General features: G+C 36.9%; 2 protein-coding genes across 2 annotated transcripts; both read left to right on the top strand.

The window, feature by feature from the left end:
* The first annotated feature begins 10,506 nt into the window (after window positions 1-10,506).
* Window positions 10,507-11,844, top strand: LOC146945187 (uncharacterized). Its single transcript, XM_085748038.1, has one exon. It carries the CDS (start codon window positions 10,507-10,509, stop codon window positions 11,842-11,844), a length of 1,338 nt encoding a protein of 445 aa, XP_085604164.1.
* Window positions 11,845-12,695: 851 nt separating this feature from the next.
* On the top strand, window positions 12,696-16,578 carry LOC146945186 (uncharacterized). The gene is made up of 5 exons (XM_085748037.1): window positions 12,696-13,205; window positions 13,310-13,999; window positions 14,082-14,488; window positions 15,028-15,143; window positions 15,254-16,578. Exons 1-5 carry the CDS (start codon window positions 12,696-12,698, stop codon window positions 16,576-16,578), a joined length of 3,048 nt encoding a protein of 1,015 aa, XP_085604163.1.
* The last annotated feature ends 11,319 nt before the right edge of the window (window positions 16,579-27,897 follow it).

Below are 27,897 nucleotides of genomic sequence, written 5' to 3'. Positions count from 1 at the left end.
TATGAAATAGGGGGTTAATTGCTGAAGATAAATAACAATAATAATAAAAGAGCCTTGGGATTATTGGTTTATCATAATAACAAACCCTTCACTAAACAAGACTTAAACATCTAATTTCATGGTTTACACCTTAATTTCTAAAGACCGGTTTCCCTTAGCCCCTCACCTTTCCGATGAAAGTCCGGTGAGAGTTTACTTCTAGTAACCAAGCCTATTTCGCTGACATGATTACTAGAAGATGCATAGAGGATTGAAACTACTCTTTGTCTCAATAATTGCAAAGACTATTTCACTGTTTTGCAATTATTGTCTAGGTTCACTTGTTCCAACATCAAGACTCCGCTCTCGCTTTATGAATTGATGTTTGGGATGATGGATTAACGATTATCAAACCCTCCGCTTTCGCTTCCACAGTTTGATAATTGTTAATCCACGTTAAGACGGTGAATCTAGATTAGAAATTAGGGTTACATAGAAATTAGGGTTTAAGCTTGGTTTGTTTAGGATTATGTCATTAGACTTACCAACAATCCCAAGACAAAGAAGTGTCTACTCACTAACGTTCATTGTAGACATAGGGGAAGAAGAGAGAAAGCAATAAAGTAAAACAACAATAATATAAAAGTGAACTTTTATTCTGAGAACAAAAGATGATTGTTTATGATGGAGTGCTACTCTATTTATAGCTTTACAATTGACTTAGAAACTAAGCTACTATAAGGGCAAAACAGTAAAGCTGCAACGGAGTAACTTGGGCTTGAAGAAAAGCAGCAAAAGTGGTCCTGGAGGGTGGCACGGCCGTGCCACATGTTGGCACGGGCCGTGCCAAGCTTCTGACTTGGTAGAGACATATTTTTGTCTCGTATCTTCGTATTCTTGTACTGTATTTGCTCCAGTCCTCTTTCTTTTGCTCCAAGACACCTTCCACCATATATTCGTTCCTAAAATATAATAAAAGACAATTTAAAGTAAAATATTCTAAAAGGAAATAAAATGCAATAAAATAAAATCAAATCTTAAATAAAACTAAACTAAATAAAGCAATAAAATAGACTATCTATGACTCATCATAGATACTGAATCTTCTTGTTGCGAACTTGATGATGCCATTTGATGATAGACGAAGATTTGAAGAAGATGAAGATTTTAGGGTTCTAAGGTTGAGAGAATGCGCTTACTTCGCAAGAAGTTTGAGAGCAAATGTGTTTGTTGCGAGTGAGTAGTGTGTGAATTGACAAAGTGTTAAAAGTAAAACGATTGCAATTCAAAAGAGACAAACAAACATAACATTAATGACAAAATTGGGGGCGCGTGAAAAGTACTTTCAAAGCTAAAATCATCATTGCCCTTTTAGTTATACACCAACACATACAGGCCACGTAAGAAGTTCACAGAGTAACTACCAAGTTAGTGGGCCAGAAGTTACTTTTAAAAAGTAACTCCCAACGTTTCCACTAATTCAACTATTCAGAAGCAATAAATCCAGCTTCTGGACCTCAGATGCTGACGTCATCATCAGAAGCGAGTTTTCCTCAGAACCTCAATAAAGAGCTTCTGATGGACTACTGCTTCTGAACTAACTTCAGAACCTAAAATCCTATTCAGGAGCAAGCAAACATCTAATCAGACACGTAATGCATGTTCAAATTTTTCTTTATAAAATCAAATCTTTCAACAGTTAAAGGCTTAGTAAATATATCAGCCCATTGATTTTCAGTATCAATGAATTGTATATCTAAAATTCCTTTTTGAACATAATCTCTGATAAAATGGTGTTTGATTTCAATGTGCTTGGCTCTTGAATGCAAAATTGGATTTTTAGACAAACAAATAGCAGCAGTATTATCACAATAAATGGGAATACTGTTAGCAGTTATCTGATAGTCTTCCAACTGATGTTTCATCCAGAGTAGTTGTGTACAACAACTTGCAGCTGAAATGTATTCTGCTTCTGCTGTAGACATAGCAATAGTTGTTTGTCTTTTGCTAGCCCAGGATATAAGATTATCACCCAGAAATTGACAATTGCCACTGGTTGACTTTCTTTCAATCCTATCACCAGCATAATCAGCATCACAGAATCCAATTAGCTTATAATCTAAGGATTTCCTATAAAGGAGTCCAAGATTAGTTGTTCCTTTCAAATACCTGAAGATTCTCTTGACAGCAGTCATATGAGATTCTCTAGGATCTGATTGGAATCTTGCACACAAGCATACACTGAATAAAATATCTGGCCTAGATGCAGTGAGGTATAACAAAGAACCAATCATACCTCTATACAGCTTCTGATCTACTTTAGCTCCTTCATCTTCTTTGCTTAAGGTGCACGTAGGGTGCATTGGAGTGTTCATCACTTTACAATCTTCAAGTTTGAACTTCTTCAGAAGCTCCTTTGTGTACTTTGATTGATGAACATAGACTCCATCTTTGCATTGATTGATTTGAATGCCAAGGAAGAACTTCAGCTCTCCCATCATGCTCATTTCAAATTCATCCTGCATTAACTCAGAAAATTCCTTGCAAAGAGATGCATTAGTAGAACCAAATATTATATCATCAACATATATTTGCACAACAAGAATATCTTTCCCAAGGGTCCTTCTGAAGAGTGTAGTATCAACCTGTCCTCTTTTAAAATCATTCTTGATTAAGAAATTACTTAGTCTATCATACCAAGCTCTGGGAGCTTGTTTCAAGCCATATAGTGATTTCTTCAGTTTAAAAACATGGTCAGGATATTTAATATCCTCAAATCCAAGAGGTTGCTTGACATACACTTCTTCTTCTATGACAACATTTAGAAATGCACTCTTGACATCCATTTGATATAATATTATGCCATGATTAACTGCATAGGAAAGAAGTAACCTGATTGCTTCCAATCTTGCAACTGGAGCAAACGTTTCAGTGTAATCAATGCCTTCTTGTTGACTATACCCTTGTGCAACAAGTCTGGCTTTGTTTCTTGTTACTTCACCTTGCTCATTCAGCTTGTTTCTGAATACCCATTTTGTTCCAATAATGTTCTTGTGCTGAGGTTTGGGTACCAGATCCCACACATCATTTCTTTGAAATTGATTCAACTCTTCTTGCATAGCTAGGATCCATCCATCATCTGAAAGTGCTTCATCAACTGTTGTAGGTTCAATCATTGAGATTAGTCCAATCATTGACTCTACTTGTCTGAAATGTGATCTAGTTCTTCTTGGACTATCTTTGTTTCCAATGATTAGCTCCTCAGGATGTGAAGACTTGTGTTTGAATGTGTTTCTGGGAGGATCTTCTTGATGTGAGCCATCTTGTGCTTCATCAGAAGCAGCTTCATCTTGCGCTTCTGATGTGGGTTCAGCTTCTGGACTATCTTCAGACTCAGCTATCTGATCAGGTTCTGGAGTAGCTTCAGGAACCTGTATCTCTGCAAAACTTTCACCTTGCTTTGAAGTTTTATCTTCAAGCTCCTTGTCATCAAATTTAACGTGCATAGATTCTTCAACACAGAGTGTTTCTGAATTATACACTCTGTATGCCTTTGACCTTTCAGAGTAACCTAAAAAGATTCCTCTTTGGGCCTTGGCATCAAATTTCTTTAGGTAGAGCTTGTTGTTCAGAATGTAACATGTACATCCAAATTGATGAAAGTAAGAGATATTGGGTTTTCTTCCTTTAAAGAGTTCATATGCAGTTTTTCTCCAAAATAGGTATGATATAGATCCTGTTTTGAACATAGCATGCTGTCTTCACTGCTTCTGCCCAAAAATGTTTTGGTAAATTGTTTTCATGAATCATGGTTCTGGCCATTTCTTGTAAAGTTTTATTCTTTCTCTCTACAACCCCATTTTGTTGTGGTGTTCTAGGAGAAGAGAATTCATGGAAAATTCCATGTTTTTCACAAAAAGCTTCAAATGACTCATTTTCAAATTCTCCACCATGATCACTTCTGACTTTCAAATTTTTTGATTCTTTTTCAGATTGAATTTGAGTGCAGAAGCTACTGACTACATCACACGCAACATCTTTACTCTTTATGAATTTCACCCAAGTCCATCTGCTGTAATCATCAACAATGACTAATCCATATTTACTTCCATATAAGGATGCAGTACTCACTTGTCCAAATAAATCAATATGGAGTAATTCTAAAGGTCTTGAGGTTGAAACAATGTCTTTGGTTTTAAAAGATGATTTCACAATTTTCCCTCTCTGACATGCACCACAGAGTGCATCTGAATGATAGTCAATGTCTGGTAGCCCTTTCACAAGTTGTAACTTACTAAGCTTAGAGATTAACCTCCAGTTAGCATGTCCCAACCTTCTGTGCCACATCCATTTCTTATCATTCACTGATAGTAGGCACATCACCTTCTGATCAGCCAGTTCAGAAAAATTGATTTTATAGACATTGTCAACTCTCTTTCCCTTGAACACAATGGATTTGTCTTCCTTGTTGATTACTGTACAGTTGGGTTTTTCAAAAAGCACATCATAACCATTATCACAAAATTGACTAATGCTCAAAAGGTTATGTTCAAGACCATCTACCAACCATACATTATTAATTGAGGTAGAGGAATTACCAATAGTTCCTGTACCTATGATCTTGCCTGACTGGTTGCCTCCAAATTTCACATTTCCTCCCTCTTTCATTGTTAGGCTGAGGAACATGGACTTGTCTCCTGTCATGTGTCTTGAGCAACCGCTGTCTAGGTACCATGATCTTTGCTTTGGCACTGCTCTTAGACATACCTGCATCATTGACATTTTTAGATTTAGGTACCCATTGTTCTATGGGTCCTGGAAGGTTAGTACTTAAGGCTTTACTCTTCACTTCTTGTACCTTGTGTTGTGAGTTGGGTTGCTTCTGATTAACTATCACCTTAGGTTTTGGTACTTCAGAAGCAGTAACTGTCTTCTTCTGAAACTTAGACTTCAGAACCCCAGATTTTGGTTTCACCAGACTCTGAGGAATAGGTTCTGATCTTTTCAGGATCCTAACCTTTGAAGTCTTGGAATCAGATTTGATCATAGCCTTTGACTTAGAGTTCTTTGGCTTTGAAGTAATCTTAGCCTTAGAACTAGAAGCTTCAGGTTCTGATTGAACAACAGTTTCCAACTCAGCCCCTTCTGGTACAAAGAAGGTTTTCAGTCCTTCCTTGATGCATTCACAACAAGATTTTAGATTGGTTTTCTCAAGTTTTACTTCTGGAAAACCAATTCCTCTGCTATTGTTCTTGTAAATGCTATAAATCATAGAAGCTACTCTGCTTCTGTCAATGCCAGATATAATAAAATCTTCAAGAGCAATTTCATGGTTACTTAAAGGTTTTTCATTACACTTTTCTTGTAGCTTCTGACATAAGAACCTGAGCTGATCTTCATATGTTTTACACATGAAGTCAAAGCCCCTAAGTCCTTGTTCAGAAGCTTTCAGATCCAATAGAGTTGATTTTTGCTGTTGTACCAAATCAGCATATTTTTCTTTTAAATCCTTCAACTCATTGGTTCTTACTTCAAAATGTGTAAGAAGTTCTTTAAGTGACTCAACAAGTTCATCTCTGGGAATTTTGGAATATACCTCATTTTCATCTTCTGAGTCTGAATCTGATCCAGCTTCTGAAGTTGCTGTTGCTACCAACCCAACAGCTACCTTTGCATCTTCATCAGCTTCCTCTTTATCAGATCCAGATTCACTACCCAAATCATCCCAGGTTGCCATTAAACTCTGCTTGATCTGCTTCTTGAATTTGCTTGGTTTGAATGTAGACCTCTTTGACTTGTCCTTTGACTTTTCTCTTTGAAGATCAGGGCATTCAGCAATGAAGTGTCCAGGCTTCTTACAGTTGAAGCATCCCTTCTGATCTTCTTTCTTTGAGCTTCTGGAGTTACCTCTTCTGGAGAGAAACTTTCTGTTCTTCTTGGCCAAATATTGAAGTCTGTTTGAGAGCATGGCCATTTCAGCAGCATCTGGTTCAGAATCTGAACTTGACTGTTCTTCCTCTTCAGATTCAACCACTTTGAGAGCTTTTGATGACTTGCCTTTGGATGGAAGAGCTATTGATTTACTCTTCTTAGTAGACTCATGTTCATTAAGACTTAACTCATGAACTTTGAGAGAACTAACAAGATCTTCGACACTTAAAGTGTTTAAATCTTTAGCTTCCTCAATGGCAGTCACTTTTGGTCTCCATCTGGCAGGTAAGCTTCTGAGTATCTTGCTTACATGATCAGAAGCAACATAGCTCTTCTTTAGAATCTGTAGCCCAGAAACTAAGGTTTGAAACCTTGAGTACATCTCCTCAATAGTTTCATCATCCTTCATCTTGAATAACTCATACTGATGTACGAGCAGGAGAGCCTTTGCCTCTTTGACCTTCTTGCTCCCTTCATAATTTGAACAGAGAGAAGCAAACATAGCTTTAGCAGTGGATTTGTTACTCATCTTCATGTATTCTGCTTTGGGTATGACAGTGACAAGGGCTCCTCTGATAATATGATGCTTCTTGTAAAGTTTCCTCAGTTCTGGAGTATGTTTCTTTCTATCCACAGCAGCTCCTTCTTCATCAAGGACTAAATCACCAACACCATCTTCCAGAATATCCCATAATTCTTCATCCAGGCTCATGATGTAACTGTAAAAGTTGGTCTTCCACCAAGAGAACTCTTCAGCATCTCCATTGAATTTTGGAATCTTTCCAACACTGGATTTCTTACTATCACTATAATCATGTGAGACATGTTTATAGCTAGTATCATCAGAACCAGTAGGAGGAGGAGTAGACATGTTTTTCTCAGATCTTTGACTGTTGCACGGTTAAGTGTTACACAACAAACCAGGCTCTAGATACCAATTGAAGGTGAGAAAAACACAAGAAGGGGGGTTGAATTGTGTTTTGAGAAATTCTTCGTTTCTCCTAAAAACTGAAGACACTGATCAGAAGCTAAGAGAGACAGCTTCTGAAGTGATAATCAGAATCTAAATGCAGCGGAATAAAACAGAGAGAGAGAAGAAGAACGACACAAAGCAATTATACTGGTTCCTTCCACAATCCGGAAGTAGTCCAGTCCCCCTTGCACTTCCAAGGAGATTTCACTATGAGTAATATCTGATTACAAATGCTCAAGCACACAAGCAAGAGACTTCCTTTGCTCAAGCACACAAGCTAGAGACTTCCTTTGCTCAAGAACACAATCAAGAGACTTCCTGCTCAAGCACAACTGCAAGAGACTTCCTAACTAAACAAAATTACACAGAAAATTGTTTAAGGTTGAACACTTGATATACAATCAGAGGTGCTCTCAATACAAATCAGATACAGACTCAATGGACTTAAGAATTTCTAAGATATGACTTTTAGACACAGAAATTCTAAGTGAATGCAGAACAATTTCAGCAGAGATTTGGCACTTGTAAAAATGTTATGAGTCTTTCGTTCAGCGTTCTTGCATTACCAAATCTCTAGGTCTTCACTCCTTTATATAGAGGTGTGAAAGAGACGTTGTGAAATTGCCAGCACACCAAAGAGTCGTTGTTGAAGCTTGATCTTTCACCAATGATCTTTTGCCTGATTTGGTTGTTGTCCTATGAAGAACCAATTTGAAATCCATTCCTTATCCAAAGGAACATATATGCAGGCGAGACCGTATTCTGGAGCTGTTTTCTTGTCTTGAAGCGTGGACACAAAACAGAGTAGTGGAGAACGTGGCTGTACAATTCGTACAATAGTACAATGTCAACGCTTTCGTCCAAATTGCAAGCACATGCCTTCAAACACCTTTGAAATGGCCGTTGCAATGTTCCACTGATTTTCTGCTGTGTTTTCGAAACCAATAGACAACTTTTGCAATGTAGATTCTTCAATCTTTGAATGTTTTGCAAATCCAGTTGATCTTCAGCTTCTGGTGAAATGACTTCTGATGAGGCAGCTTCTGATGATGCAGCTTCTGATGAAGCAGCTTCTGCAGCTTCTGATGGTGCTGCTTCTTCAGCTTCTGATGATGTGGCTTCTGGACCTCTTGTCTTCAGAAGCACTATTCTTCAGGAGCAGCTTTACTTCAGGAGCGCTTTGCCTTCAGAATCATCTAAGCTTCATTTCCTTTTGCTCTTTATTTGCTCATTCAGAACCAACCAATGATGTAACTTTTTAACTGTGGTCCTGTACACTTGAACAAATATTAGCTAGTCCAATTTACAATTTTTAATACCTTGTTATCATCAAAACTCTTTAAGGTTCATTGTTAAACACATTTTGTTCCAACAGTTATACATATAATTAAGGATGACCAAAAATTTGTCTGTAAAGTGAACTTAAGGGGCCAAAAAAGAGATATTTTTTTTAGGGGGCCAAAATCGCAACTTTTGGATACTTAGGGGGCCAAAAGTGTAATTAAGCCTAGAATAAAATAAACCATATTTTAAGTAACCGTAAATTAGTAGAAGCACTGGCGGATTAAATTAACTGGATTTAGTAACATTATTAACTAACATACGATAAAATTCACATTGAATAAAATAAACATTTTTTAAGTATTGAGACTCTCTATAGAAATTAGGGTAGCCGAGTTTGCATGGAAATTAGGGTATTTTGTTTGTAAACGTATTAAATAAGTGCACAACTTGTCAAAAAAAAAGTCTACAAAACCAATAGATGTATACAAACGATGACACAACAGGATAGGAATGAAAAGTTCACCAGTGAAGAGAAATATTAGAGATTGCTGCATTTTTGAGGAAATTTGTTAGGTTAAATTGGTGCGCTGCAATTTAGATGGAATTTGTTAGGTTAAATTGCTGCTAACCTAATGCAGCATTTTAGAGGAAAATTATCCTTATTTATTAATTTTGTTACGTTTGCAGCAATTTAACCTAATTTTTTCTCGCTCATTTGCTTTATTAGGTTTGCAATTATTTAACCTAACAAATTTCATCTAAAAATATGCATCGCACCAATTTCATTCCTATCCTCTTGTCTTTTTTTTTTTTGAAGAAAATATTTTCTGCACTTATTTGATGCTGCACGTTTGTTCTAGAAACTATGAGCATATCAATGATCATGTTTGATGCCTTCTATTTTATACTTTTTTCGGCTACCCTAATTTCCATGTAAACTTGGTTATATATATACCTGAATTATTGATAGGATTACCGAATTTTCTTTTATAATATTTTCAGATGTCATACATTTTATGAAGTGTTTTATTTTATCTATTATGAATTATCACGTGTTATTTTTTCACCGTTACCTATTATATATTGCATTTTATTATTTGTATGTCAATCCCTTTACAATAAACCCGAGCGGAGCACGGGTCAAAAATCTAGTTAGGTTAATTTGCTGCAGACCTAATAAAATTAATATATAAGGATATAAATTTTTCATTTTCTCAAGAACAGATGTAAAATAATTTTCTCAAGAATAGTCGTAAAATTTCGTTAACTTAATAACTTAACCAAAGCAAATATTTACCTTCCTAAACTTCTTCCCTCCCATGAGGTAAGAAATATATGATCCACTGGAAATTGAGAAAAAGGATCATGAATTCCCAGCCAAGAGACCACACCCTCCCAAATGCTTTGAGAAAAGGTGCAATCAAAAAAAATAAGTGATGAAAATTTTCATCGACATTAAAAAAAAACAGCAACATGATTCCCCTAATTGGATTTAGAACACCACGAAAAGCTGGTGCAAAACACGATTAAACACGTTTCGATGGCCACAATATGTCTCTCATGAAGCAGCAAATTGTAACAAGATTTTCGAAAAGGAATAATCAATGCATCTGGAAACTTGTAGATAATCTTGTATTTAGAGACAATTTTTTTTAATGGTTTTAAAATTATTGACTTAGGGAGGTGGAGAAAAAAGAAAGAAGCAAAAGGTATGCACTGCACTATTTTATGTTGAATAATAGTAACAATCCTGGAATGTTGGAAATTGGGCAGCAAAACATAATGTGATAATTGAGCTAAATTTGCGGAATGAACTCAAGTAACTTTCAACTGTCAATTAGCAGCTTCCTTCAACAACAAAAAAGTGTCAATTAGCAGCTGAGGTGAACACACGATTTTTGACAATAGATAAGGTTTGGCTCCTAAAGTGTTTTTTTCATTAAAAAAATATGGAGTGGTTAAATAAGCTCCCAAGTACCGTAAAAACGACTCATATGGTAAAGATTGCATGTACATTTGTTATGTTGGGGGTGCAGTGTTGAACTAGCAATTTTCCACTTCTCTTTCATTGGGGTGCAGTCTCTTAAAAAAAATCATTTCTTCTTGATTGTTAAATAAGGATGCTTCTGCTAGGGTTTCTCACGTTTTCTTCCATCTTCATTGCTTCTCTTCGATTTTGAATTGTTTCTTCCCTTTGAATTAGTGCAATCGCGTTAATACAACTGTGTTACAAAGATTGAGTCACACTTAATTCATCACTAGAAACTTTCCTAATCGATTTGCCCTAACTTTGCTCTTTTCTTTTTTCTGCGTGCTGACTGAGAACACAGAATTCTGCCATGTCTTTCGACTGGCAGGCAGAATTTCCTTTGTTAACAGCTGCCCCATCCAAAGCAGCGCAATCCCAGTTGGTTTCAGCATCGACAGCTTTGGATACAATTCAACCACTAGTGCACGTACAATCTGCACCAGTTTCGAAACAATTGACAACCTTGGCACCTCATGTCTCAACGCTGCCACAAACAGCTCCGCATCCTTTGTCCTTTGCTGCTGCTCTTGCAGGGACATCAGTCATTGATGAACAACCATTCCCTACCCCATGCATTAAAGGTGATGCGTTAAGCATTAAAATTGGTCAGGAGGAGTATCAAAAGGGCGTGGAAGATTGTAGGAAGGTTTTACGGGCAAGATTGACTCTCAACAAAGGGGACAGATCACTTTCTGCTCGTGACCTCAGTGAGAAGATTGGAAAGATATGGAAGACGGCAGCCCGTTGGAAAATGGTACCTCTCGGTAAGGGTTTCTATGATTTCCACTTTGAATCGGTGGAGGATTTAAAGAAAATATGGGCAGTTGGCACGGTTAATCTCAAGCCTAGATTGTTACGATTCTCTCAGTGGACCAAAGACTTTAAACTATTGGTGCAAAAACAAACTCATGTCTCGATTTGGATTCGGTTGGAGGAGTTACCGCAAGAGTATTGGCGGGAGAGGACCCTGAAAGAAATTGCAAGTGCAGTTGGAACGCCTATTGATATTGATGGGCCAACCAGAAACCGTACCTTTGGCCACTATGCTCGCATTTTAGTCGACATTGATTTATCGAAGAAGGCATATGATGAGGTACTTGTCGAACGTGATGGTTTTGCATTCAAGGTGGAGATACAATATGAAAGGCGGCCTTTGTTTTGTCATCATTGTTATTCCATTGGACATAACATCATAACTTGTAGATGGTTACATCCGCAAGCTGCCAAGGAGAAAATGGATCGAGGGAAACAACCAGCAACGGATAATGTTACTGCACCCCCTAAGCGGCAACAAAATGTGGGGGGTGCCTCTACTTCTGCATTGGGAGGATCTGAGGCATGGATTCCTATTACTTCCACAGTCACTACCACTACCAGGACGTCAGTCCCAGATTCTCAGACAACACAGGATGTTTCAGTGCTGACTACAGTCAATAATTCCACTCAATCAATTCCGGTTCCATTACAGTCAGTGCCGGTTTCAGTTATTTCAACAAATTCTTTCAGTGTACCGCTTCAAAATGTTTTTGATCGTATTGAACGTACTTCGATGGAAGAGTTACATTTGTCTAGACCTGTGTTGGAGAAGGTTGTTTCCCCTGTAGCGCACGCTGACGTGCATAATGTAGAAGTGGGAGAGTTTCATTAGGCATCACGGGAGGTGTTGGAGAACCCCATGTTGACTAATGATACTAATCCACTTCTGGGTAGTGTGGAACATAATCATGGGAACCTGCGGGAGCTGGAGGAGAGTCCCACGGGTCCTACTGAGCGTGTTTCGCACTCACCCCCTCTTGGGCGTGAGGACTTACGACCTGTCGGAGAGGTTCAGTTAAATCAGACATCTCGAGAGGTGTTGGAGAACCCTGGGATGGATGATTCTTCTGAACAGCTTCAGGTTGGTGTGGAACAGGATCATATGAGCCCTCGGGAGCTGGTGAAGAGTCCCTTGGGTGCTCGTGAGATTGTTTCAAGACCATCCACGGATGATATTGATGATGTGCAGAATGTGTCTGCTGAGGCTCCGGAGACTGTCTGTCATTTTGATATTCAGGTGGAGCATGTCCATAATGTTGAATTTAATGAACCGGTGGCTGCAGAACCTTCTAAGGTTGTGGACATGAATACGCATGGGGATACGGAACAAGAAGCTCCTATTTTGCATCGCCAAGAGGTTCACCCTAGCAAGAATATACAACTTGGCCTTGAATTGTGGGAACGTGTCCGTGAATATGATGCAAGATCAGCAGCTGAGGCTGAAGCAAAAGCATTGAATGATAAATCCGTGCATGTTCTTACAAGAAATCAAAAGCAAAAAATTAAGGTTCAGCATGTCACAAAGCCGCCGCAAAAGCCCCGTGCACGAGGTGATGCAAAATCAAGTCATCAATGAATTTGCTCTATTGGAATGTTAGAGGTATAGGTAACTCTGATACTCGGCTTGCTTTAAAAAATTTCTTTTTATCTCATAAACCATCTATTATTTTTGTGGCTGAACCGATGGTTAGTTTTGAAATTATCCCATCTTGGTATTGGCATTCGATAGGCGTGTCGAAATATTGCATGAACAATATAGGCCCTTTACTTCCTAATTTGTGGGCTCTGTGGGGTGATGAGTTAATGGCAACTGTTCTTTTTGTTTCTGATCAATGCATAGCTTTGGAGGTTTCTTGTTTCCAGTCAACTGTTTATATTGCTACAATTTATGCTAATAATTATTATGTGAATCGTCGGCAACTTTGGGCTGATCTTACTCACCTTCAAGGATGTTTACAAGGTCCGTGGTTGTTTATGGGTGATTATAACGCTGTTTTATGTGCTCATGAGAAGAGGGGCAGGCGCCCTCCACCTTCTTTATCATGTGAAGATTTCTTATCTTGGACAAATGCAAATGTGTTAAATCATCTTCCTATTTCACTTGGACTAATGGTAGGTTTGGCATGGAAAATGTTGCTCTTCGCCTTGATAGGGCAGTGTGTAATGAGGAATGGTTACACTTCTGGCATGGCTGTACTTGTTCGGCTCTAGTTCGACATCAATCTGATCATAATCCGTTACTTTTGTCACTTATTTATTCAACTGTTCAACATGCATCTCCTTTTAAATTTTTTAAGGTTTGGACTTCTCACGAGGATTGTAGAAAATTGGTTACAGAAGCTTGGTCTAAGGGTGTTCGGGGCCAAGGTATGGTTAGGCTCCAGGCTAAGTTACGCAATATTAAAAATTCTTTCAAGGTTTGGAATCGTTCGGTGTTTGGTGATGTGGATAGGCAAGTCCGTATGGCCATTGATGAGGTGAATCGGATTCAGCTCTTAATTGACTCTGAGGGGTTTTCTGACCAACTTTATTTGCAGGATTTAGAAGCTCAATTGCTTTTGACAAAAGCTTTAAATATCCAAGAGCAACTTTGGAAAGAAAAGGCTAGAAATCAGAATTTTATTAGTGGTGACCACAACACTGCTTATTTTCACAGGGTCGCTAAAATCCGGACAGCCACCAAATCAATCTCATTCTTGCAGGATGGTGAAGATGTCATTACTGATCCCACGGCACTAGAGATGCATATTCTTGATTATTTTCAATCTATTTTTAGCGTGGATAATAACTGTGTGCAGAATACATTGGTTGATGAAACAATTCCTCCGTTAGTAACAGAAGATGATAATCATATGCTGTTGCGCTTGCCTTTGTATGATGAGATTAAAGGGGCGGTCTTTGATCTTAATGGTGATGGGGCTCCGGGTCCGGATGGATTTGGTGGTCATTTTTACCAAACCTTTTGGGACATTGTGAGCAATGATGTGGTGAAATCCGTGCAAGATTTTTTTCCTTCATGATGTGGTTCCTCCAAATATTAATTCAAATATGATTGTGTTAATTCCGAAGGTTCAAGGGGCTCAGTCCATGGGAGACTACCGGCCTATTGCACTTGCAAATTTTCAATTCAAAATTATCACTAAAATTATTGCCGATAGGTTGGCCTCTATAACCTCCTGGATTATCTCTGTTGAGCAACGGGGATTTGTTCGTGACCGTAACATTTCAGAGTGCATCATCATTGCTTCTGAAGCCATAAATGTTCTTGACAAGCTTCGGTATGGAGGTAACATTGCTCTTAAGGTTGACATATCTAAGGCAATTGATACTTTGGACTGGAACTTTTTGACTTTAGTGCTACACAACTTTGGGTTCTCCACTTCTTTCATTAATTGGATCCTGGCTATATTACAATCTGCTCGTCTTTCTATTCTAGTTAATGGTAAGGCTGTTGGTTTTTCTCCTGTTCCCGTGGGGTACGTCAAGGCGACCCACTTTCCCCTCTGTTATTTTGTATTGCTGAAGAGGTTCTCAGTAGAGCTTTATCGGCCTCAGCTACTAGGGGGCGGTTACTCCCTATTTCTTTTTGTTGGGGATCTTACATTCCGACTCATGTGTTGTATGCGGATGATATCATGATATTTTGCACCGGTCTGAAGAGTAATATTAGAGAGCTTCTTCGTATCTTCCAACAATATTCACAGGTCTCAGGTCAGGTAATTAATAACACAAAGAGTCATTTTTACACGGGAGCTATGTCTGTTTCTCGGACAAATATGATTGCTGATTTGTTGGGTTTCTCGGTGGGAACAATACCTTTTCAGTATCTAGGTTGTAACATTTTTCAAGGGAAACCTAAGGTAATTCATTTTCGCATGATTGCGGATAAAATTAAGAATAAATTAGCCACTTGGAAAGGTAGAATTTTATCAATTATGGGAAGGGTGCTGCTGGTCAAATCTATAATTCATGGGACGCTTGTGTACTCTTTTCATGTTTATCTTTGGCCTCGAAGGCTGCTCCGCCTTCTTGACTCTTGGATCAAAAATTTCATTTGGAGTGGGGACGTTCTTACGAGGAAAGTTTGCACGGTAGCGTGGAAAGAGATGAGTCGTTCATGGGCTGAAGGAGGTTTGGATATCAAGCCTACGCGTTTAATTAATGAGGCTTTGATTTTAAAATTATCTAGGGAATTAAGGCTCATATAGGAACGGTGTTGATGCATTCAGTTTGGATCGTAGGCACCGGCGATCGAATAAATTTTTGGACGGACAATTGGTTAGGTGAACCTTTGGTGGATTTGTTGGGTTTGGAGGTCGAGTTACACGGACATCTTCAAGGACGGTTATCTGAAGCTATTGTTAATGGATCTTTGTTATTACCTTCGCGTATAGCTGCCATTGGTGACATCCAAAGCCGACTGGACAGCATTGTTATCCCAACAACTCCGCTGCCAGATGTGTTGGTTTGGAGACATTCTTCGGATGGCCTCCTTTCCTCGAAGAGTGCCTTCCTCTTCTTGTGTCCGCGAGGTGCTTTGCTGCCTTGGGCGAATTTGATTTGGAATGCTGCCATACCGCCTTCCGTTTCTTTTATTTATTGGAGGCTTCGCCGTGGTAAAATGCCCACGGATGATAATCTCAAACGTCGTGGTGGTATTGTTGTCTCGGTTTGTAGTTTATGCTTGAATACCGATGAATCTGCTGAGCATCTATTTATTCGCTGCCCCTTTGCTGTTCACCTGTGGAATTGGATTGGGATTAAGCTTCATTGTGTGGTGGATACATCTTCGGTTGAAGCTCTAATTAATTGTCGGCCAGCAAGCTGCTCTTCGCAAGTGGCAGACATCTATCTAGCGGCAGTTTTACATACCATACATACTATTTGGTGGGCTCGCAACTCCATTCGTTTTTCGGTGGTGACGCCTTCTTTGCATTCAGCTAAGGTTCGTATTCAATCTTCTATTGCAATGTCTGGTAATGCATCTAAAGGAAAATGTTTGATTTCGGATTTCCCTTTTCTTGATCAATTTACGGTTTCCCCTCATTGTTGTAAAGTCAAGGAAATCACCTTGGTCTTGTGGAAGGCTCCATCCTCTCCTTGGCTAAAAGTGAATACGGATGGTTCGGTGTTAGGTGGCCATGCAGCTTGTGGGGGGCTGTTCCGTGATCATCTCGGTACCTTCCGAGGTGCATTTTGTTGTAATATTGGTGCTCAATCTGTTTTCTATGCGGAGGTGTTTGGTTTTATTATTGCAATTGCGTATGCAGCTCGAAATGGTTGGAGAAACATCTGGTTAGAAAGCGACTCCACTAGTGCTTTGTTGATTTTTGCTAATTCTTTGTTGGTTCCAGTTATGCTTCGTAACAGGTGGCATAATGCTCGACGTTTGGGTGTTCAGGTTATTTCTTCGCACATTTTTCGTGAAGGAAACTGTTGTGCAGATAAGTTAGCTTCCTTGGGACATTTCAGTGTTGGGGAGATATGGATGGACAAGTTACCAACTGATTTGAGCCTAGATTTTTTTTGGGATAGATGCGGTCTTCCTAATTATAGGTTTCCCTGATTTGTTTTTTGCGGATGCCTGTTGTTTTCTGAATTTTTTTCTTTTCTGTTTTGTTTTCTGCTTTCTTGAGGGTATTGGCCTAGTCCCCCCTCTTTTGTAATTATTTTTCCCCTTTTTTTAATAAATTTTTCGTGGGTGAAGCGTCATAGGATGGAGGCCTCTCGAGGTGCCAACCTGGTTGGGATGTCGATGAGGTCTCTTGATGTCGTTCTTTCACTCCCCTAGTTTATAAAAAAAAAAAATAGTGACATATGGTAAAGATTGCATGTAAATTTCTTCTTGATTGTTATAGTGACGTATGCAATGATATAATTTCACATCTTAATTTAGTATTTCACATGGTTTAGAAGTTAACTAAAGTCTCAACCATGGACTTTCTCCTTCTTTTCCTTGTCTTGTTTCTAGTCAAAGCACTAATGTTATTGTCACCCTCAATCATCACAAGTTCTAAAAAATTATATGAAACGTTGATTCACTCTTGCCTGACCAATACTTTCAGAGTACCGATTTTGCTTTAAATTTTTTTTTTTAAAGAAGCTCAAGTGTAATGTCGTGTGTACTTTGTTTTATTTAGAAATGGAAGTCAAAGGAAAAAAGTAAGAAGAAGAAAAAAGATTAAAAATTGAGTTAATTTTTAGTTATTTGTTAGAAGAGAAACGTGAATAAGTAGCTCATTTGATGGAATTAAGAGTGCGTTTGATTTGCTAAAAAATGAAGGACAGGACAGAACAACTATAGTTGTCCAGTGTTTGATTTGTAAAACAGTTTCAGGTACAGGACAAACTGGAGGCAAGGGACAGGACAAAAACTCATATTTTTGTCCCTCACCAAACCACAGCACAACTTTTTGTCCCACGTACAAGTTGTATAAAATACCAAAATAGCATTTTGTCCCCCAAAAATCGTATAAAACATAAAATTACTCATTGCCGTAAAAAATTTGTCCTGTGCTGTTCTGCCTTGTGTTGTACTGTTCTGTCTTGTACTGTTATGTCCAGTACTTACTGTTTTGCAAACCAAAAAAAAAGCCAACCTTTGCAATTTCAATGACTAAAATGACTTTTTCTCTAAAATATTTTGTAAGCTATAAAAATCCCTAAATAACCAGGGTTTGTTTGATGGTCAGGAGAGGAGGACAGAATATGATACATTTATCATATTTTGTTTAAATCTCATGTTTGATACATCTAAGAAATATGATCAAATAAATTATTTTTCTATCTTATCCTGACTTACCTTTGTAATTTTTATCCAAAGTATTGAGTATAGGCTGGGTTAAAAATTAGGGTGACATGATTTGAAATTCATTTATTATTTATTATGATATTCTGCCGTTTTTAAAATGTTGTCCTTCCTTATTTATCTATAATTAAATACATGTGGTTTTTAAAATATTTAATTAATTACGATAGTAATTTTCTCATTTAATTATAATAAAATAAGGGTCTTGTTAACGAGTGCCCCCATGACACTCTTTAAGCATTCCTAATGAAGAAATTATTCTTTAAAAAAAATAAAGACTTCAATTTCCAATGCAATAAATGCACAAACTTTTATAAAATCTTACCACTTTTGGTGCTTAAAGAGTGCCCCAGAGGCACTCATTAACATTTCCCATAAAATAATGGTAATTCTAATTGTTATCATGTGCGTATTAAATACGTGATATGATAGGATCAATGTTTATCGTGTAGTACATCATCTTTCATAAAATAAATTAAATGTACATCTCCCTTTAAAAAAAACATTTATTGTACATCTTGTTTCGTTACCTGTTAGAACCTCATGACATCACCCAAGTTATCGTAACAACCTACTTCAAAGCTTATTGTCATGCACATTCATGAGTAGGCAGGAGCAACATCAACTAATAGCCAAACAAATTTAAATGGTTTAATTACAATATAGTTGAAATTCACGAACCAATAGAATAGAATACGATAGCTATGTATTTAACGTAACAGAATAGGGATGAGCGAGTTGTTTAATCACGTAATGAGAATTGATATTTGGTATTATCCAAAGGTCATGGAGTTCAAGAACGTGTCCATGATTCCATTAGGCCATGTTCAGCCGGTTAACATAAGAGCATGGTGTGAATGCTTGTCATTATAATTTTACGTTAAACAAATAAAGGACTCTCTTTTTAAGCTCGTTCAAATAACAACCTTTGGACATGCAATCTATGAAGTACGGACACAAATACAGATATGACACAGACACCGATACGTTTACACAATTAATAATTTGAAAAAAAAAAGATATAATTCAGTATAATAATAGGTGTCGTGGCGGTATCAGTGTCACACACCGACGCGTGTCCAACACCATAACACACCTAATTCGAGAAGTGTTTGTGCTTCATAGCGTGCAATAGGATAAAATAGTACATCCTCTTATTAATCTTTGGTATAGCATAAGAGACTAAACTCGACGTGGCAAACCAAAGTTTAAAACTCATGGGCATTTAATACTAGACCTTCATATGAACAAAAGATTGTCACGGCCTCAAAATATTGCATACTCTAAATTGCATACTCCATTTATTTTGCTAAATATGGAGAAGATCCTTGCCCCTCGAAATAAGCCTTTATAGGAACATAAGATTGTCACGGCCTCAAAATAAGATTACTTCAACTGTGCTAGATCTTTATAACACAAGTCAATCATTTTTGGTTTCCAGTTTAACTCGTTCCGCAAGCCTTAATCCATGAAAGTAATTATTAGTTAGTTTTAATCAATTTTAAAATTAAAATGTTAAACTTTTTCTTATTCCATTGAATTTTTTTTATTAATTCAAAATTTTATTCTCGATTTTGAAAATTTAAACTAAAATTGAAGGTAAACAAACAAAAAGCTACGCCAAAAATATTTTTTGAATGACAAAACTAGTAAAAACAACATTCATAAACGTAGTAGTTAATTTTAATCATTAGTACTACTTTTTATGGAGCAAATTTTTATTAGACGGAATTAAGGAATTTATTAAACAACAAAATCATCTACAACCAATGAAGCAATACAAAGAGACATTAATCCTTAATCAAGATAGAATTATTGAAAGATAAAGCAAATCTATCTAAATGATAGGCAAAATCATCTACAACCAATGAAGCAACATCAACATTAACCTTATAGCCTGACCAAGGAGTTAGGAGGTTTGGGGGTGAGGCAGTTGAGGGAATTTAATTTAGCCTTGTTGGGTAAGTGGTGTTGGAGGTTGTTGGTGGATAGAGGTGGGTTTTGGTATAGGGTGTTAGTGGCGAGATATGGTGAGGAGGCTGGAAGGTTGGAGGTTGGGGGCCGGAGTGTTTCTCATTGGTGGAGGGAGGTAGCAAAGATTAGGGATGGTGTAGGTGGGGTTGACGGGGGCTGGTTTGCAACGAGGGTGTCGAAGGTGTTAGGGGATGGGTCTAATACATTATTTTGGTATGATAGGTGGGTAGGAGAGGTTCCTTTATATAGAAGGTTTGCTCGCTTATTTGATCTTTCGACAAATAAGTTAAGCACGGTGGCGGATATGTTTTCTCTTGGTTGGGAGGTAGGTGGTGAAGCTTGGAGGTGGCGGAGACGTTTGTGGGCGTGGGAGGAAGAGATATTAGAGGAGTGTAGGCTTTTACTTGATACTGTTTGTGTGCAGTCTTCGGTTTCTAACAGGTGGCAGTGGGATCCGGATTCTCATGCGGGATATACAGTGAAAGGAGTGTACCAGATTCTGACATCAACGGTCTCTTCCAACGGTCCCTTTAATCAGGCTGAAACGGACGATCTAGTATGGCACAAACAGGTTCCTTTGAAGGTGTCCATTGTTGCTTGGCGATTGTTGAAGGACATGTTACCTACCAAAATCAATCTGCAAAGGCGTGGCTCTCTTCAGGATTTGGCCAACACATGTGTAGCGGGATGCAGCTATGCGGAGGCGGCGTGATGGTGAATATTTATATGGAGAAATTGTTACCTAAGTGTTCAACATGCATTAATAAGGTTTGATCACCGTTGCCCTTGGCACACGATGCATGATGGTGGTATTTATATTTTTGAAATAAATAAAAGTTAAAATAAGTTACAATCAAAAACACATCTGACGGTCATCTTTCATTCGTCGTTTTTCGTTGTTGGAGGAGTCGTACTAACCAGCTTTCCCATATTTTTATTATGAGTACCAGTATATTGACGCGCACTTTTATATTGTAACAAACTACAATTATTTTTTCCAATTATACCAACAATATAACAAATATAATATAAATTCTTATCTTTTTAAATGACACCAACAAAATAGTATTTTTATTGTCAAATTTGCTTAAGGGTATAATTGAAAGGAGAAAAAAGAGTAAATAGGCAATTACCCCCTGAAATTGTAAGTTTCGTCAATTACCCCCCTGAAATTAACAAAACTTCAATTACCCCCCTGAAATTGCACAACGTTAATCAATTTACCCCCTTCGTCAAATTCTTCTATTAATCAACATGACGTTATGCAAATACCCCTTGAAATTTTAAACTTATATGCAAAATGCCCCTCGAACTTGAAAAATACAACAATATTCAAGAAATAAACTATTAAAAGTCTATTTTTGGTTGAATAATTGATTCTCCTTTCAATAGTTACAAGTTATGGAACATGAATACGTGGTACGAGTGCGGATACGTGAACTTTTGAAAATTTAGGATACGATATGGCTAAAATATGTTAACAAATTTTTTATACTAAAACTAATATGCATGTAAAATACTTAATGAAAATAAGCATTGATTACTCTTCATTATTTATATTATTAGAAAGCCACAATTTTTTAAAATAATACATGTGATCAAAATAAATAAAAAATGTAAAGTTTTCGTATAAATAATATTCTATTTTCATTTATAGTTACGATATCAACAAAAAAAATCATTAAAAGAACACAACACAAATTTTGTCTAACGTTGATTAATTGAATCTCCTCTCTCTTGTTTTTCATCCACAAAAAATATAATTTTAAGTGGTTCATCGAAAAACAATTATAATAATTCATATCTAAAATTAAATCATATACATCTCCACTGAATTTTCACAGCATTTTTCAAGATATGTTTATGTGATTATCTTATAAGTATCATTGTGTATATGTAAAGTATCATAAAAGTATTTGATAAAATATTTTTAAAAAATTAAAACAATAAATTGTGATGCTTCATAAATACATATCCATGAATATCTGTGAAATATTGGTATCTGATAAGTATCCGTTACGGGTAAGCCACCGTGTTTGGATTATGGGACTTCGTGGGTTACAAGTCTACTTGTTCTTAGTCTTGCTTAAGTGCCTATTATGGAGCAATCAAAGTTTGGTCCCATACAATTCCTATAGGCCATATAGGGTTCTTTGAAGCCCACGTGGGTTCAACAAGGTCCTCAGTCATTGTTGACTCTCAAGTCATCATCAACAAGGTCCTCAGTCATTGTTGACTCTCAAGTCATCATCGTCGTCGTGGAGAAGCAAATTTTCTTTGCAAACATTGAAGAAATCAAACGTGACGATCAAGAACTAAAAATAAGTCATCATCACACCGTTGGGGTTGTGGAATCCAGCTATACATTCCTCCTATCGTTTTCTAGAGAAAATCTTGTGTGGTCCTGGTCCACACAAGTGGTCTTTGGTCACACAAAGAGAAAAAAGAGAAGAGAGAGAAGAGAGAAGAGAGAGAAAATGGAGAAGGGAGAAGAGAAGAGAGAGAAGGAAAAAACTTGTGTGTGTGACCAAAACCAAAATTCTTGGTCCTGGTCCACACAATTGTTTCTCCGTTTTCTATACTATACTCAAGTTGATATTGGGTACGTCTGTCACAAGGCACACGCATGTGTACAATAAACACATGGTATATAACATGAAAAATGTAAATTAAGATCATCAATGACGTATTGATACGAAAATTTCTGTATTTTTATGAAATAATAAAATTAGACAATAATTATTTACTAGTATGTGTGTCTTATTGCTGTTAGAGAAAAAGTAGTTTAAAGTATATAGGAGTGAAACAATAATTGTCCAAAGTTTATAACTTAAAATCAAAGTATCTAAGATTTGTAGGTTAAGTGACAAAATGAAAAAATAAACTGAAAATTAAATTATCTAACATTTGTAATTTTTCCTAAAAAAAAATATTTGTAATTTAAGGGATCAAAGTAAAAGGAAATTTTTTTGAGACCGAAATAAAATTAAAAAAAGTGTGGAGGCATTATTAATAGCACTCTATGTATATAAAACATGATGAGAATGGGGTGGCCATGGCCTTCCCATGCTATCTCTCGCTTCGCCTCTAACAAAGACGGGTAGTAGGCATGGCAACAAAACTTGTGTCCATGGGTATCCGTCCAAACCAACCATGATTTGATTGGGTTTGGGTATGAGTTTGGGTTTTCCCCGATTTCATAATACGGGTACGGGACGGGTAACGGGGATGTACCCACCCCGAACCCATACCCAAACCCTACCTGAATGTAGAGGGGGTTGATAACGATATGTCATGTTATTTGGTTTGATAACTATAATGATATAAGAACTTTCATTGATGGTTAAAGGATCAACCGAATTATTCGGTAAGGAAATGTTAAAATGAGCGCAAATTATTGGATAATGCATTACAATATTACCATTGAAGCTTAAAAAAACTCTTTTTAATAAAAAAAAATTGATTCACTGCGGGGATGGCGATGAGGCTGGAATTCCCGAACCCGTTGGGGACGGGGATGAGATCCAATTTCTCATCCCCGTTAGGTATGGGTAGGGTAACGGGTAAGTATATAAAAGTAGGGGATGGGGAAGGTAAAACCCGTCCCCACCCCGCCCCATTGCCATGCCTAACGGGTAGAATCAATTTCTACAACGGGGAATTAGTCACTTTAGTCCCTGAATGGGAAATGAGTAGTCACTTTAGTCCCTGAATGCAAAGAAATTGCAAAACAGTCCCTGAATGTAGACTTTGTTGGTCAATTTCAGGGACTAAAGTGACTAACGGAGTCTACACCCAAGGACTAAATTGACTAACGGAGTATGCATTCAGGGATTAAATTGACTAACAGAGTCTACATTCAGGGACTATTTTGCAATTTATCTGCATTCAGGGACTAAAGTGACGACTCCTTTCTTATTCAAGGACTAAAGCGACCGATCTCCCTTTCTACAACACACGCTTTAAAGGTGAATTCAATAGTGATTGAGATATTCCTTTACCCTTAACGTTGTTTATTTTATTTGCTTTTCTTTTTTGTTTGCTTTTGACCGTTTTTTAGGGTTTTGTTTTACCTCCAATATACATAATTTATCCTTTTTATTACTGCTATATATTATGGAGTGGGTGACGGATAGATGTTTTAATAGAATTCATCTGAATATCTTGACAACAACAATAATTACCAGTTCATCAATTATTTTCACAATAGCAATCTTATTTCATCTTCCTCTCATTATCAGCAATGTTTTCCCATGACTTTTCTAAAAAAGCCATATTTATCAATATTTGTTACTTATTCATATGAAAAGTTCCCCTCTCCATCTTCAATTTGTTACTTACTCTAATGCATCGGATCTTCCATCACTATTGTTCTCCATATACTGATCTCTCTTACATTAACATTTTCTTCTTGATCAGAGGAAATTACATGATCAATCTTTCATGAATTCTCGTTTGTCTCAATTTGTGTCTTCCTTTTCTTTCTCTTTGTTTTGATCACTTTCTAACACATTTGTTTATTGTCGACATCTAGAGGAATTGCACTATCAATTTTCTTCCCCTGTTCATTCCTACCATCTTTCTTTTGCACAAAGGCTTTTTATATGGACCTTAGAGATTTCTTCTATTAAAATTTTCTCATTTTCCACCTATCCACTCACGCCACATTTTTGCAGATTTCTAAGTAATGGCCTGTCTTTTTGTAGTGATTGCAAAAATTTGGTAAATTCTCATAGTTTCAACTAAGCTAGCAAGTGTACTAGCAAGTGGTACTAGTTTGTCGTCAAGTAGTAATATATTTGTTTGAGAAAGAGTTGGTATCCACAGGGATTGCCTAGCTTCAACTAAACTACTACGATTGCGATTAGGTTAATTAATAGTAACAATTGGTATAATTTGACCTTGAGTTGAGAGAAAAAGTGATAAAGCGGCTAGGTCATGTCAGATTTCCTTCCCTGAATTAATTGAGGAACTACAAACTTTTAGTACAATGCTGCTGATTATTTGTTTCTAATACATTTGATCAAAATAGTTAGGTCAATGTCTTGGTCACAAACACTCTCCAACAGTTATCGCTCCCTATAAACTAGGCTTCAATCCAAACCAATTGATGGTTTAAGAACATCAAAGTAAGTAACAATTATTATTATTTTATGTCTAAATCTAATCAATAATTGAATGATTAAACTAGGTCAAGCCAACAAAGTTAAGGTTAGTGCTCATTGTGACTTATTATTTGATTTATGGATCAAAGTTAGGGTTAGTACTCATTGATCACATAAGCAATAAGAATGGATTAACCAAATATAATACAAAATAATCAACTAGATATTCATAGAATTATTTAAAGTTGCATGAATAATAATTACAGGGAAGTTCTTCTTTCATGACCTACCCTACAGAGAATCAGATCCCCGTAGCTTCTAAATACATATTATAACATATGAATAAAAAAGCATGAGAAAAGGATCATTTATTGTTGAATCATTGGCTCTCAAATGACTTCGGTTACTCCAATCCTTTAGAAATTGTGTTTTTTGCTTTGAGTACTGCTCGTCAAAAGTTGTTTTCCTACTAACCTAGTGGTTCAGTAATTATAGGCTTTCCTTTTCCTAATTTTTAGTAAAAGTAGCTCATGACACGTGCCTATTTCTCATAATGCGAGATAGGCAATGAGCTTATCCTTTTGACCAAATTGCTCTATCTCGTGATGTGAAGCTCGTAACCCGCGATGTGAGATAGACAATAGATGACTTCTTGGTGTTTTCATTCCTTGCTCCATTTCTTCTCAAAAGAATGTTCGTAATGACTATGCTCAAGCTTAATCAATGATAAACCCTTAAAAACAGGTGGAATTTAGCATGGGTAAGTGGAGTTTTTTCCCACCATGGGAAAGTTGATCATGTCCATTAGATTCAATGAGGAACACATTTTTATCCTACTCTCTCAACACTAGATTATTTTTTACACTATCTTTCACTCTCTCTTTCATGTCCCCACACACCCACACCACCACCACCAAATCACAGAACCACTTTGACCACCGTTGCACCACCACACACCACCATGGTTACTGCCGGAAAACTCAAAGTTCCAAGTTTTATATGAGTGTTGTTCTAGAAAATAACAATTTGGATCCAATTGAATACTGATTTTCAATTTGGATTCTGCATTTTGACATGAAATTGGTCTCTCCATCCATTTCTTACGATTGTAACAGTTCCAAAATGAAAACCAATTTTCAATAATTAGACATGAAAAAACTAAAATCCACCATTAATTTTGAAAAGGGTTGTTTCAGTAACAATAACCATGACATCACAACTATTATATCCTTTCAATCACTTTGTTCACTAATGTGATAAGTTCACTTATGGACAATGTTCTGAATTTCTTTTTCTTTCACGGTACAGTTTTTCTAAGATATTGAAAGGTGAGAAGCTATTTCTTTTATGATACAATTTTTCTATGATATTGAAATGTGAGAAAAGATTAAACGGATTCCTTTTCACGTTTCAACCCATTTAACTACTTTTAACCTCTTCAACGGATTCCTAGCTTCCTCGAAGAACACAGAGTCCAGCATCACGCAAAAAGTAACAGTCCGTATTGTTTGAGAACACAGCGTTTAATCTCTTCAATGGTCATGGATCATCAATGAGTCAACTCGGTCCGAGTCAAACTCGTTACCGATCGAGTCAGTCATCACCGTTAGAGTGTTCTTTGAGGAAGCTGAGAGGGAAAGAGAGTCATCTTCCTCGGGATAAACAATTTCAGTGGTAAATGAATTGAGTTTCGGGAGATCAACGGCGATAAGTTAGGTTAAGGACTCCATTATTTCTAGAGAAAACTGTCATGGACTCTGAGGTGAATTTGAGCAGACAAAAAAAAAAAAAAATTAGAGAGGAATGTAAACCCAGAAATCGGTTTAATGTTGTTATGGGTGTTTGAGGTTGATGATGATATGGCGTTGGAGGAGAAAAGAAGGAGAAGTGATATGGTGTGAGTGGTTGGAAAGAGAGTTGGAGTGGGAGTGGTGACTGTGGGAAAAACATTTGGTGTTGAATGTCCATGATAAAACTATGTTCTCTGTTTAATCCAATCGTTAAAAATAACTTTCCCATGGTGGGAAAAAACTCCACTTACCCATGCTAAATTCCACCTTAAAAACATAGTACGATTCCATAGTTTCTTGGTTCGGGTGGATTTCAATGGCTTCAAGGTTTCTTCCCATATTATGATATTTCACGACTTTTTTAATGAATTCTAGACAAAAACTTAACTAAAACTTCCTACTATACTGCTAAAATGATGTTATTTGATGACTAAAAACCTACTCCCTCCGATCACATTTATAAGCAAATTTTACTTTTCTAGATTCATTAAATAATTGATGTATATGAACTATATTATAGTCTAGATACATTTGTTGCTTAATGAACTTAAAAAAGTAAAATTTGCTTATAAATATGACCGGAGGGTATTATTTTTTCTTATCATCAAAGCCCCAGACTTGAACTTTGCTTGTCCTCAAGCAAACTACTTGTAAAACCAAATTCGCAGCAAAACAATATCCCTGAATGACTATAAATACCATAAAATAATTTCACCTCTCCGGTGATGTAGTTATTGTTGTCTTTTGCAATTTCCTGCTCATAATAGCATGGTTTTCCACACTCCAAGTCAATCGGTCCAACGAGAGTATCAGAGTAATGGCCAACATAGCATAATATTTTTCTGGAAAATTGTATGGTGAAGTCATGAAAATGACTTTTTTGGTGAAATTAAATGGCCAATCATTGAGCATTTGTGTATTTAATTCATGACACGATTATATGGTGTATTGCACATTTGTCCATATGGTGTGTCATTATATCTTTCTTTATTGCAATTGTGTCCCTGATTAAATCAAAATTAAACATAGATTCCCATTTGTGCATTAAGATTGAAATTCCCCTTAATATTTTGTATGAGGACTGATTTGTAATAAGGTAAAGTTTAGTTTTAGAGTGGTCCACCAGCAGGACACAGCTGACATGACATCAATAGTTATACTATTGGCTAAACAAATTTTTTTTTTCAAAAAAAATCAGTTTTCTGACT

The sequence above is a fragment of the Medicago sativa genome, chromosome 2 (genome assembly GCF_051527215.1).
Source record: "Medicago sativa cultivar Bolivia chromosome 2, Bolivia_mono, whole genome shotgun sequence".
In the NCBI taxonomy this organism is placed as follows: Eukaryota; Viridiplantae; Streptophyta; class Magnoliopsida; order Fabales; family Fabaceae; genus Medicago; species Medicago sativa.
This window is presented reverse-complemented; position numbering and strand designations above follow the sequence as displayed.

Excerpts from the sequence above, each read along its gene's own strand:
- LOC146945187 (XM_085748038.1), top strand. The coding sequence starts at position 10,507 with ATGTCTTTCGACTGGCAGGCAGAATTTCCTTTGTTAACAGCTGCCCCA.
- LOC146945186 (XM_085748037.1), top strand. The coding sequence starts at position 12,696 with ATGGTTAGTTTTGAAATTATCCCATCTTGGTATTGGCATTCGATAGGC. Across the intron at positions 13,206-13,309 it reads GTTACACTTCTGGCATGGCT|GTTTGGACTTCTCACGAGGA; the intron begins GTACTTGTTCGG and ends AAATTTTTTAAG. Across the intron at positions 15,144-15,253 it reads TCGTTCATGGGCTGAAGGAG|GCACCGGCGATCGAATAAAT; the intron begins GTTTGGATATCA and ends TTTGGATCGTAG.